At 41.3% G+C, this 13,648-nt stretch overlaps 1 protein-coding gene across 1 annotated transcript in view; it reads left to right on the top strand.

The window, feature by feature from the left end:
• The window catches only part of LOC132129562 (excitatory amino acid transporter 5-like), a 59,264-nt gene extending 47,390 nt beyond the window's left edge, over positions 1-11,874 (top strand). The window contains exons 8-11 of the mRNA XM_059541186.1: positions 235-429; positions 2,617-2,751; positions 3,328-3,427; positions 10,701-11,874. Of these exons, the coding sequence (XP_059397169.1) occupies positions 235-429; positions 2,617-2,751; positions 3,328-3,427; positions 10,701-10,964 (694 nt within the window). The 3' untranslated portion in view covers positions 10,965-11,874. The remainder of the gene's footprint in view (positions 1-234; positions 430-2,616; positions 2,752-3,327; positions 3,428-10,700) is intronic.
• The last annotated feature ends 1,774 nt before the right edge of the window (positions 11,875-13,648 follow it).

Below are 13,648 nucleotides of genomic sequence, written 5' to 3' on the forward strand. Positions count from 1 at the left end.
TATGTGGATTTAAACATGGTAAAATATGTTACGGATATAACTGGCCTAACTATCGAATAAACAAACAAGAAAGTGGTAGAAGGAACCACAAAGTGTTAAGAACTCAAACATGATAGGAATTGTTTCTTGAGTTCCTTCATTCATGATTGCAGACTTTGGTTTTGGGTAAAACTGAGACAGTCTGACATTGTAGTCTAGCAAGTGTTTTAACATTGGATCCTTCTTCATTTGCAGTTCTGCCACTCTGCCTATCACCTTCAAGTGCCTGCTGGAGAACAACCACATAGACCGGCGGATCATCCGCTTCGTGCTGCCCGTCGGAGCCACGATCAACATGGACGGCACTGCGCTGTATGAGGCTGTGGCAGCCATTTTTATTGCACAGGTCAACAACTACGAGCTTGACTTCGGCCAAATCATCACTATCAGGTACAAAATGTGTCTTAACGATTAAGAATACAAATTTTGTTATTTGTAATTGGAGTTGTTAAAACATTAAATCTCTTATGTTTTTTTCAAGTAAATTTTTTTGAGAAATTTACCTCTGTCGATCAGTTACTGCTAACTAGCAAGCTCTGGATTTACAGTATTTCACACATGAAGATCTTCACGATCCAGAGAATGAACAAGGCTCAAAAGATGCTTTATTCCAGCTGTGTGTGATGCACAAAAGAGCGTTACATAATAGCTTGGTTTATGCGATTAGAAAATGTAAGAGAATGTAGCAAATCTTTTTTTCTATGTCAAGGTGACCCTGTTAAAGAAGGAAACATATTGCATTGCTTTATTTAATTGATATTTATATATTTTACCTTATTTAACAATTTAATTTACATACGATTTGAGGTTGCATTACTATCTCGAAGTTAATGAACAACTAATGAATTTGCAAATATAAAATCATCACAATACATGGGCAATATTTAAGCTATACCTACAATTTATAAATATTCTCCTATGTTTATCACCAAACCACAGTTTCATGCTCATTATGAGCTACAAAGACATGCTGTTGATATTCACATGAAAAGATCTCGAAACCTCTTAGGATCCATCTTTGCATTAATGAATCTTGAACGGATACGTTACAGAAGCATCTCATGCCCTTAATGAAAACATTGTCACTGAAAACAAAAGGAAACTGTTTCTGCCATGCCTCAGCTCTACGTTTCTGTTTCTGTTTCTGTTACAAGTGTGAATCAGATACATAGTGACATTGATAAAATCAGTGAAAAACTTAACTAGTAGTCTATTCATATACACAAATCTTATTGCCATGTTTGGTCTTGCTTTATTTCACAATTGCATGCAGGGTGTATTTATTTTAGCACCTATATTAAATGTTAAAGTATCCACACTGCTTGTTTAAGCACAATGCTAATGCATAGCAGAGTTTCTGTGACTATTTTTGCTGAAATCAATATGTTGAAAGTGCATTTATTGTGGTGCCCAATATCCTTGCTACCCGTGTGTTTAAAGATACTCGAACGCTTGATCCTTCACTGAATCAGCCCACTCTTGGAGAAAACCATCACAGCTGAGCAGTCAGTGTTCAGGCAAGGACATAGCACTGGTGAACATGTTCTTGCCCTGACGACATACTGTACATTGAAAACGGATTCCAGAAAAATCTGAAAACTGGGACCATCTTCCTTGACCTAACTGTGGCTTACGACACGGTCTGGCATGCTGGTCTCCTGTTGAAACTATCCAAAGTTTGACCATGTTGGGTAATAGAGGCTGTAGAACTCTTTCTCCATGACAGACGTTTTCGAGTACACATGGTAGGAAAAATAGCTCTTGGAGAAGACTAGTAAATGGACTCCCGTAGGGGTCTGTCCTGTCTCCAAGTCTCTTCAACATCTATATTAATGATCTTCCAGCAACACAGTCCTACAAATTCATCAATGCCGATGATATCTACTAGCTGGGGTGCAAGGGCCCAGACACTAAAGACCACTGCACTTGCTCTGTGTTATTCAACTGCAGACTACTGTTCACCAGTCTACTCCTGATCATCCCACATCAAGCTAGTAGACGTTCAGTTAAACACGTCTTAAACACGTTAAACATGTCCTCCCTGCTTCGACCTTCTTCGACGACACTGATCAATTCTGAACCGGGACAAGAACATTTTTATTGACTCAATTAACAGTTCACAAAAGGATGCAATTATAAATTAACATGTCAGTTACCTTAATTAGTTATCATTTGCAATGAGTAATGAATTATTGTAAAAAGTTGTATTTAAAAGTAACATTCCCTAAAACTTTCAGTCGCTGATGTCATTTTATTTAAGCTCACTAGAGAATGTCAGAGCATCTTTTATTCTTCCCAGTGCATTATAAATTGCGTGCGATCAAAGCGTGACATGTATAGATGTTATTCCTCAGTGAAGTGTTTGCATGAAGGCTGGTTATCTGTCATTCATAAAATGCATGCAATTTGTGGAAATATATCTGGCCTATGATTATCTTTGTAAAGAAGTAGTTCTTCCCAAAATAAAAAGAACTGCACCATGTATTTACTCTAATTTGGTCTTTAGATGCTACAGAGGTTTTTGTCCTTCATAACATTGTGTTTGCCTCATCATGATTTGTTTACCATGTTCTCCAGTATTACAGCAACAGCAGCGAGCATCGGTGCAGCCGGGATCCCACAGGCCGGCCTAGTCACCATGGTAATAGTGTTGACATCTGTTGGACTGCCCACTGATGACATCACTCTCATCATTGCTGTTGATTGGGCCCTGTAAGTATTGGATATTTAGGTGCAATTTTTTGTCAATTTCCATTAGAGGCTGATCACAAAGAATGCGTTCTAACAGTTTACTTCTGCTTTTCAATGGGGTTTTTTTCTTTTTCTACATAAACACACACTAGGTGGACGTATTTGTGCATTGCACTGTTTTGCAGAATAAATGCTTCATATTGAAAAAGCTATCAAGTTAACTTTTCGAGAGACCTTTTTTTTTCATTACACTGACATGTATGTTGCGCTTTTAAGTGTCCAAACATGTTCTGTGTGAATGGCATCTTAGGCAGGATATTAACTCAATGCATTTCACTCTTTAATGGTCACTATTATCATAAAAATGTGTTTACTGTTGCCACATACAGTAAATCAGAGTTTTCAAAATTTTGAGTTCAACATCGGTTGAAAGACAAATAATCAGTCACTCTTGGACTTGATTGTAAATTTCCCATCATGCTCTATTTTTATCCAGCATCTGTATCTATCCTGACTATGTTTTATCCACCAGTGTCTTTAAAACACATTACAGTAAGTTTATTTTAGCGTCATGTCTGTCTGTCCTCACCTCTTCAGAGACAGATTCCGCACCATGGTCAATGTGATGGGAGATGCTCTGGCCACAGGAATCATGGCCCATATCTGCAGAAAGGACTTCATTAAAGAGGGAGATGGGGTGAGTTACCTGGAGAAAAAAACCCCAACAACAAAAATTTACTGTCACAGTGTCTGGGTTGTGTTCCCTGGGTTTCCACTAGGTGTCCTCCTTTCTCACGGTGTCTGTCTCCTTATCACTTCCTGTTCCCTTATTTGATCACCTTCCTCCTGTTTAGTAATTGATTGTTCCCCACCTGTCTCCTGTTCCCTCATTATCCTTCTGTGTATTTATACCCGGTCTGTCTGAGTCTGTGTTACGGAGTCCTTGTTTAATGTTCCTTGTTGAATGTTAATTCATGTCCGTCAGTTCTTGCCCTTGCCTTGTCTTCGTGTCTTGTTTGGTTTATGTTATGTTTGGATATTCTGGTTTTGACCCTGCCTGGACTGTTTGCCCCTTTGGATTACCCTTCAAATAAAGGACTTACCTGCAATTGGTTCCCTCTCCTGTGTTATCTGTAACACCGTACGTGACAGAAGGACTCCGTCATGCAAGGAACCAGCGGTATGTCTTTTTCCCGCTCCCCAGCCAGGATGGCGGAGCGGAGGGCGAAGTATCTGAAGTTGATCGCCCTCCGCCAAGAGGGCAATGAGGTGGGTGCCCTGGCACAGGTGTTCTGGTCCCTGGCCGAGGGCATGGGATACAATGATGCAGCCCTTAAAGATTATTTTAACAGCGGGCTTGATGATCCAGTTTCTCAGGAGGAGATGGCGCATTTAGAAACTTTGGAGTTCTGGGAGTTTGTGTTCTATTTGCAGCATCGGCTTCTGTGGGATGCCCCAGCCAATCCTGTCTCTTCCGGCGGGGTGGTCGTCAGCCCAGCACCACTGCCCAGGATGGCAACCAGCCAAGCGCCACAACCCAAGATGGCCGCCAGTCCAGCACCACTGCCCAGGATGGCTACCAGCCAAGCGCCACAACCCAAGATGGCCGTCAGTCAAGCCCCACTGCCCAGGATGGCTACCAGCCAAGTGCCACAGCACAAGATGGCCGCTAACCCAGCGCCACAGCCCAAATTTGCCACCGTTCCAGCGCCACAGCCCAAGATGGCCGTCAGTCCAGCGCCACAGCCCAAGATGGCCGTCAGTCCAGCGCCACAGCACAAGATGGCCGTCAGTCCAGCGCCACAGCACAAGATGGCCGTCAGTCCAGAGCCACAGCACAAGATGGCCGCTAACCCAGCGCCAATGCCCAAATTGGCCACCGGTCCAGCGCCACAGTACAAGATGGCCGCCAGCCCAGCGCCAATGCCCACATTGGCCACCGGTTCAGCGCCACAACCCCAGATGGCCGCCAGCCCAGCATCACAGTACAAGATGGCCGCCTGTCCAGAGTCATGGACCAAGATGGCTGCTTGCCCAGCGCCGCTGCACAGGATGAGAGTCTCAGCTGACCCTCCAGAGTCGAGTCAGGTGCCAGTGGACCCTCCAGAGTCGAGTCAGGTGCCAGTGGACCCTCCAGAGTCGAGTCAGGTGCCAGTGGACCCTCAGGTGCCAGTGGACCCTCCAGAGTCGAGTCAGGTGCCAGTGGACCCTCCAGAGTCGAGTCAGGTGCCAGTGGACCCTCCAGAGTCGAGTCAGGTGCCAGTGGACCCTCCAGAGTCGACCGCTGATCCTCCAGAGTCAGGGCTAGTCACCGCTGATCCTCCAGAGTCAGGGCTAGTCACCGTTGATCCTCCAGAGTAAGGGCTAGTCACCGCTGATCCTCCAGAGTCAGGGCTAGTCACCGCTGATCCTCCAGAGTCAGGGCTAGTCACCGCTGATCCTCCAGAGTCAGGGCTAGTCACCGCTGATCCTCCAGAGTCAGGGCTAGTCACCGCTGATCTTCAAGGACTGAGTCAAGTCACCGCTGATCTTCAAGGACTGAGTCAAGTCAACGGTGATCTTCATGGACTGAGTCAAGTCACCGGTGATCTTCATGGACTGAGTCAAGTCACCGGTGATCTTCATGGACTGAGTCAAGTCACCGGTGATCTTCATGGACTGAGTCAAGTCACCGGTGATCTTCATGGACTGAGTCAAGTCACCGGTGATCTTCATGGACTGAGTCAAGTCACCGGTGATCTTCATGGACTGAGTCAAGTCACCGGTGATCTTCATGGACTGAGTCAAGTCACCGGTGATCTTCATGGACTGAGTCAAGTCACCGGTGATCTTCATGGACTGAGTCAAGTCACCGGTGATCTTCATGGACTGAGTCAAGTCACCGGTGATCTTCATGGACTGAGTCAAGTCACCGGTGATCTTCATGGACTGAGTCAAGTCACCGGTGATCTTCATGGACTGAGTCAAGTCACCGGTGATCTTCATGGACTGAGTCAAGTCACCGGTGATCTTCATGGACTGAGTCAAGTCACCGGTGATCTTCATGGACTGAGTCAAGTCACCGGTGATCTTCATGGACTGAGTCAAGTCACCTCTGATCTTCATGGACTGAGTCAAGTCACCTCTGATCTTCATGGACTGAGTCAAGTCACCTCTGATCTTCATGGACTGAGTCAAGTCACCTCTGATCTTCATGGACTGAGTCAAGTCACCTCTGATCTTCATGGACTGAGTCAAGTCACCTCTGATCTTCATGGACTGAGTCAAGTCACCTCTGATCTTCATGGACTGAGTCAAGTCACCATTGATCTTCATGGACTGAGTCAAGTCACCATTGATCTTCATGGACTGAGTCAAGTCACCATTGATCTTCATGGACTGAGTCAAGTCACCATTGATCTTCATGGACTGAGTCAAGTCACCATTGATCTTCATGGACTGAGTCAAGTCACCATTGATCTTCATGGACTGAGTCAAGTCACCATTGATCTTCATGGACTGAGTCAAGTCACCATTGATCTTCATGAGCAAATAAAAGTCACCATTGATCTTCATGAGCAAATAAAAGTCACCATTGATCATCATGAGCAGTGTCAGGCCAGCACCAATCTTCTGGAGTCCAGTAAGGACACCAGGGAATTACCAGAGTTTCGTCGTCACGTTGGTCCAGCCGCACGGAGGTCTGCTCCGCCTTGGGGGGCTCTGGTCCTGACCACATGGCTACGGTGGTCTTCTGTTCTGCCCTGGGGGCCTTCCGCCCTGACCACACGGCTGTGGGGGTCTTCCACTCCGCCCTGGAGGACTCTGGCTTCGTCCACAAGGACATGGTGGTCTTCTGCTCCGCCCTGGGGGGCTTCCGTCCTGACCACACGGTTGTGGTGGTCTTCTGCTCCTCCCTGGGGGGCTTCCGTCCTGACCACACGGTTGTGGTGGTCTTCTGCTCCGCCCTGGGGGGCCTCTGCCTTGACCACACGGCTGTGGTGGTCTTCTGCTCCGCCCTGGGGGGCGCCACATGATGTCCTTATGGATTTCTGTTTTGTGTTTCTTGGTTTCTGTTATGTTTCTGTCTGTTCCCCTCAGTGAGTCTGGCCCTCCGTCCCTCCCCCTGAGCCTCCACCTGTCCGCCCCCCTCCTGGTCTGTGTCGTGTCTTGTCGTGGAGTGTCTGGGAGCCGCTCCGTAGAGGGGGGGTCCTGTCTCAGTGTCTGGGTTGTGTTCCCTGGGTTTCCACAAGGTGTCCTCCTTTCTCACAGTGTCTGTCTCCTTATCACTTCCTGTTCCCTTATTTGGTCACCTTCCTCCTGTTTAGTAATTGATTTTTCCACACATGTCTCCTGTTCCCTCATTATCCTTCTGTGTATTTATACCCGGTATGTCTGAGTCTGTGTTACGGAGTCCTTGTTTAATGTTCCTTGTTGAATGTTAATTCATGTCCGTCAGTTCTTGCCCTTGCCTTGTCTTCGTGTCTTGTTTGGTTTATGTTATGTTTGGATATTCTGGTTTTGACCCTGCCTGGACCGTTTACCCCTTTGGATTACCCTTCAAATAAAGGACTAACCTGCAATTGGTTCCCTCTCCTGTGTTATCTGTAACACCGTACGTGACATTTACAAGTTGACAAATCATCTTTTTTTTAAGATATATTATATATCTATAGTAGTGTCAAAAAATCGAATATCTTTATTACATTATTATTGTTTAAAATATTAAATAAATAATTTAACATCTGCACTATTTCTAAGTCAGTACTTCAAAGTAAACCAGGGCTTGTCAATGAGGACTGCCTGAGGACCTGAGGCCAGTGTGAAAAATGTATTTAGTGCCACACATTTTTCACACTCAAATAGTAAAGTGAACTGGCATACACACACACACACACACACACTGAGAGCCGATCCTACAGTGTTTCCTCTATATTCCCAGTGTCCACACATGATTTTTTGAGACTGTGATGAATGCACATTGGTTCCTCTACTCTAGGGGGGTCTGTAGCCGGGTATAAGACAATTTTGTTCATTTTAAACTTAAATGCAGAAATCTGTTGCATTTTGAGAGCAGAATCAAGTGACTAGATCAATTAAGAAATATTTGCTCTTAGAAACAATTTTGTGTTCTAGTAGTGATTTATTTATGTTGCATTGATGTGAATGTTATGGTAGGGCACAATTTTCTCTATATATATAAATTCTCATAAAAGCAACAAATGCTATTCTGTCAAGAGCGGGGAGTGATTTTTCTCCTCGTCTTTTGTTGTTCAATTATTATTAATGCTGACATTTAAATTTCTGTAAAGTGTTCATTTGTTTGACCGTTCACTTGTCTTTAATAATGAATGAACTTGATGTTAGTTAGGTTTATTTATTAGAATAAAACCTAACATGGGTCAAAAAAAATTATAACAATTTTATGTATTTATTTATTTTGGCAGGGCCAGTGAAACTACTGGCAGGGTAAAAATTAAAATTAGTTCAAGTAAAAATATGAATAGAAAGTCCTTAGCATTGAGTCTTGTAAATTGTAAGCTTTGTTGAAGAAAGCTTCAAGTGCTTAAAATAAAAAGTTTAATTTCTAAATTTGAAATTGTTGCTCAAAATGTAATGCTCATAATATATAATAATCATGCAAAATGACTAATGATAATGAATGAATAATGAAGAATGCAAAACTTTTCTGACTTTTGGACTGTATAAGCCAGTGAAGGTAAAAGTATTTTGGAGCCATTTCTGTGTTGTTTTTTCCCCCTCACACGTTTAGTGGACTTTTAGCCTTTTCTGTAGCAGGCCAAAACATGAATAGTACTGCAGTGTGACAATATAGGCTATACCAAGGATTCCCAAACGGTCTGCTGAACCCCTTTGACTTCAAATTTCTTGAAGTACTTCAAGTAAATTAATGTTAATAGTAAAATAATTAAATAACACATTCACAATCACAACTACACACAAACATAAAGACTGAGTTTAGTCCTCCCAAGGATAATTTTTAAACATCTTAAATGTTATTCCCTCATATTGTGTCCTCGCTGTGGGGGTTCGTGAAGTGCTATTCTTTGTAAAGCTGCGTTGGAAATATACAAATTGTGAGAAGCACTACACACACACACACACACACACACACACACAAATATTTTCTGTGGAAAACATACATGTTTTGAAACCGAAGAACACGATTCTCCACAACACTGAAGTGGATTTCATTGATTTTTTTCCTTGACAAATAGGACAGGCCACTTGATTTGCACGTTTCATACTCACAAAGATATCTCAAGGATAGTGAGGTTTTGTAAATAAGGACAAACTCAGTGACGATAGGAGGGTTTGTGACTATTGAATGCAGATTTCGACAAACAGAAAGACAGTATAGTCGTGACAAGGTGGAAAAACATGGTTTTGAGGAAAAAAAGTATGTCTATGTGTTAAAATTGGGACCAAAATAGACATGTAGGCATCCAATTTATGGTGAATGGCTTGGAAAACATTTGTCATGAAGGCATATGTACAGAACACCATATACTGATGGCTGTTTCTAATTATTCTTCAGAAACGTAACTGCTTCTGTGACAATCTTATTTTTCCACTCTTAGTAATTAAGTAGTCAAGTTTATCCAAACAATTTAATCCAAGAGCAACTTGAGGTTTGCTTGCTTTAAGGACTACTTGACTGGACAAATTAGCTCAAAAGCAAAATAATTATAACTTATGGCTTTCTCATTAAAAGCCTGAATCTCGTTTTTTCTGAGATTTAACCCCTACCACACACCACCAAAAGATGTTCAAATGCCCTCACTACATGTTATTCACAACAGAAAACCCTTCTGTAGCCAAATTTCAGCTCGCATCTATCTCTGATGGGAACCACACACCCAAATAAAATCCATTCTTGAAAGTAATATATCTCTACAATGCACATGAAGCAAAAATATACCTGAAAATTTCCCCCTCATAAAAAGATAATTTGAGGCATTGATTTGATTGGACAGCTGCTCATTTTTGACAAACCTTTTGGACAGTTCCCTGTCTCTCGCATGCATATACTGTAAGTGGCCTTTATTGAATGGCTTTATTGTATAGCTGTTAGGACAAAAAACATGACAGCTATCAAAAACACTGTAATATGAGCTGTGCAGCGATCCTGGTACAGTATTGTTTTAGTATGATTTATCTACTTCTGTATGTTTAATCACCATTAGTGTCTTTTTTTTTTTTACAACTTTAAAAAAATAGCATTGTGTAGATTTACTGTTTTAAAAATATTTGTTAATAGTTAAAAAAAAATCTGTATTAGTTTTATTTTTCGTCTGTAAGATTAGTACTTCAACTTAAATTTGAAATCTTACATTTTCCGTTCAGTTCGTTTTAGTCTTGATTATTTAATATTTATATATAATTTATCTCAGATTTATCTCAATGAAAAATACTGTTCTTAAAAACTTTTAGTTAATGATAACAACGTTTTGTACTCTGACAGTCATGTAGGAAGACCTTGGTTCCTTCATCTACAATAAAAAAAAAGATGTCTCAAGTGATGCTCTCATTAAACCAAAAGTATCGGTTTGATTTTTCAATTTGAAATAATTGTGCAATATATTATGGTCATAATAATTCAAATAATGATGAATTCAAAACTGGAGCAGGTAAACCTCACTCCCCTGATCTCAAGAGGTGCTGCAGTCTTTAGCCTTTGTTAGTGCACCTGCCTTCCATGCCAGAAAACCGGGTTCGAGACCCACTTGGTTCAAGAATGAAGAGGCGCTTAGAACACAGGATAGAGGGGTTACCCTTACATTTAGTTCAAGCTTTTCATTTACTATTTCTATTTTATTTGAGCTTTATTTCAATGAATAAATATGTTCTTTAACAGTTTTATTTAACAATAACAACACTGTTCTGATAATCGGAATCAAAATCTCTCTGAAAGAGATACAGTCCATTAGAAGAAATATTGAATTGGCCTTATTTCTGTTTCTCCATAGGTCCCTCTCATCTGCGAAACAAAGCCCATGACTAACCAGGGTTTGCCGAACTGTCAGCAGAACAACGGTAGTTTCCAGCCCCCACCACCAGGGGGCAAACCTCAGCACATTCCCCCAGACGTGGCCCGTCTCATGCAGCTGGAAGAAGGGGTCCGTCCACCACCAGTTGATCGAAAAAAGCCACCCATACCTCCTCGGCACCTGAAACACAGAGACAAGGACCATTGTGCCATCGACATGAATGGTCTGGAGACTAACGTATAACGTCCACTGAAATGACGCAGACTGAGATCGATCAGACAAAACGAATCCACTTGCATGGGAACAGACGACGGGACATGTATTATTTCCTTTCTATTTCTCTCTGACAGGCGACATATGGTCTGACCCTGCACATATGGGCCACTGCCCCAGTAATGCCATTGTTGGCAGCACATCCCAGTTGACCCATTCAGTGCATTAGATAATGCCAGGATGGGATGAAAAACCAGGTCAGGTCCACAACACCCAGCCTGCCTGCTTCTATGGGTCATAGCCCAATGTATTCAAGGCCTTGAGAGCAAAACTTTTCCTGTAGCAGAATGCAAGACTGTAAAAAAGCATGAGTGTAAATACAACATAGCTATGTACTCTGTGTTTTTTTATTTCTCAAGTTTATATATAATTTTATATTTTCTGTCTTGTCTTTTTAAGCAGCCCGTGTAAAAAAAAAAAAAGAGCTTGCAGGTGTGCGTGAAGATCCGTGTTGATTATGATATTGAATGTTTTATGTTATTTGATCTCCTCTCCACGTTCAGCGAGGCCCGTTCTCATGCCACATCTGTAAATCAAATATTCAGCAAATTATTCTATAACTATATCAAAAAGCACTGAGTAAACCACTCAAGGTTAAAGGTGCTAACCTGGGGAAACTAAATAAAGGGTAATCCCAGTCATATATGGACTGTGCAACTAGTTCATTCAAAACTAAATTTGAATATGTAATATGTCATGCACAATTTGGAAAGTGTGCTAAATTAGGCCAAAAACATACTTTGCACAAGTACGAAAACACAACAGAAATATAATATCCTGTTGAAGTGCTCTCTCTTACACCCTCAATACCATGTGCTGCAGCAAAAATGGCTGCCCAATGCCCCAGGTGTGTGTTTGTTCTCTACTTACTTCTGTGTGTGTGTGCGTGTGTGTGTGTGTGTGTGTGTGTGTGTGTGTGTGTGTGTGTGTGTGTGTGTGTGTGTGTGTGTGTGTGTGTGTGTGTGCACTTGGATGGGACAAATTCGGAGTACGGCCACATGTCACATTCACTTAAATTTATAACCAACTAGCACCTCTTGTGAAAATAATGAGAATGCAAACCACTCTGGCACAATTTGCGCTCACATACTTGTGTAGAGTATATTTCAGGCCTCGCTCTGCAGTCAAACATGCTTGTTGTGGTCACTAATCTCTGCTGAAGTGCTGGCCACTCTCATTTGCGCTGATTACGAAGGCCGATCTCAGTAAAGCTGTGGCACACAGGGCAGTTCATGGCTGGCTGCTGTCATCTCTCAGAGCTGATTAAAGCGCTCAGCTGTACTTACAGCTTTTCTCATTGACATATATACAGAGTGCTCCATGTGCTCCTTGTGATTAACTGAATTAGGTTTAAATCCCTCTCTTGATGTTTTACATTGATGCACAGCAGGGGAGCCGTAATGTTTTGTTTGATTCAAGAGAGTTTTGCATTATATGAGTCATTTTGGAATATAAGTGGCAGCATGTTTCAGATGGGAAATAACTGCGTCTTATTTTTCTGAAAAATATATTCATAACTATTACAAGTTTTATGTATACGAGTGGTTCCCTCCATTGTTAAAGGAAAACGTCTTGTGAGGACAGTAATGAGCAGCAGCAATGGATCAGCTCTAATGCACCATGAAATAAAGATGATATACGTACTATAAGAACAATAGGATGAACAGTAAAAGTTATAAAAGCTTGTGCAAAACATTTCAAGTAGTGCACTTATACATTAATTATTGCATTTATATAACTGATGCATTTATACATTGAAGCCAGCTAACATATATATATATATATATATATATATATATATATATATATATATATATATATATATATATATATAAATGCATCAGTTATATAAATGCAATAATATATATAATTTTTGATTTCAACATTTTCATAAGGAAACAAATGTTATACCACTCACCATTTCTCTGATTGGCTGCATTTAATCATCCTTTTTTGAGATTGTGAGTGATAAAACTGCTTTCAAGTTTTGGACACTGATGTGGATGTGCACCATTAAAAGCCATTGTTTCAGCTTGCGCTTAAAAAAAAATGTTTCTCAAGTCTGTCCTGGGGTACCACTGCTCTTTTCCCAAAATCTCCATTGACAATGGTTCTACAGTAACGCTGCACATTTGATATATCTCTCATCTGACACCCTCGGTTCAGTTCATCGAGCTCCCTCCAAATGACATTTGTTCACCAAAATCCAATATTTACAGGCATTTTGCTGGTTAGCGAGTGTTGTTTTTGGACCCTGGGTATGACACACTAAGGAACATCTGTGAACCAATAAATATCCTCAGATTATATCTGTACTGTAGATAATTAATGATAGTAGTCTAGGGCCAATATTTTGTTAATACTGTGGAACATAATGCATCAAATAAAGCATTTTATACACTCATTTGTTTGTGATGAATTGAGCAATAATTCATGGGACTCCAAATGTTTCTTTCCTTTTCAAACTATTTATCCTAGTTTAATAAACATCACTAATAAATGTGTGGTAATACCCAAACCTTATTTACACAATATGAATTAGCAGCAGTATTTGCAAGCGCATAATGACAAAAACGTGAACCATACCTCAAATCTGTGACCTGTTCAAAAGGAAAAACAGCAGGACTGTTATGCTAAATAAAAACATATAATCA

This window comes from Carassius carassius, chromosome 46 (genome assembly GCF_963082965.1).
Source record: "Carassius carassius chromosome 46, fCarCar2.1, whole genome shotgun sequence".
NCBI lineage: Eukaryota > Metazoa > Chordata > Actinopteri > Cypriniformes > Cyprinidae > Carassius > Carassius carassius.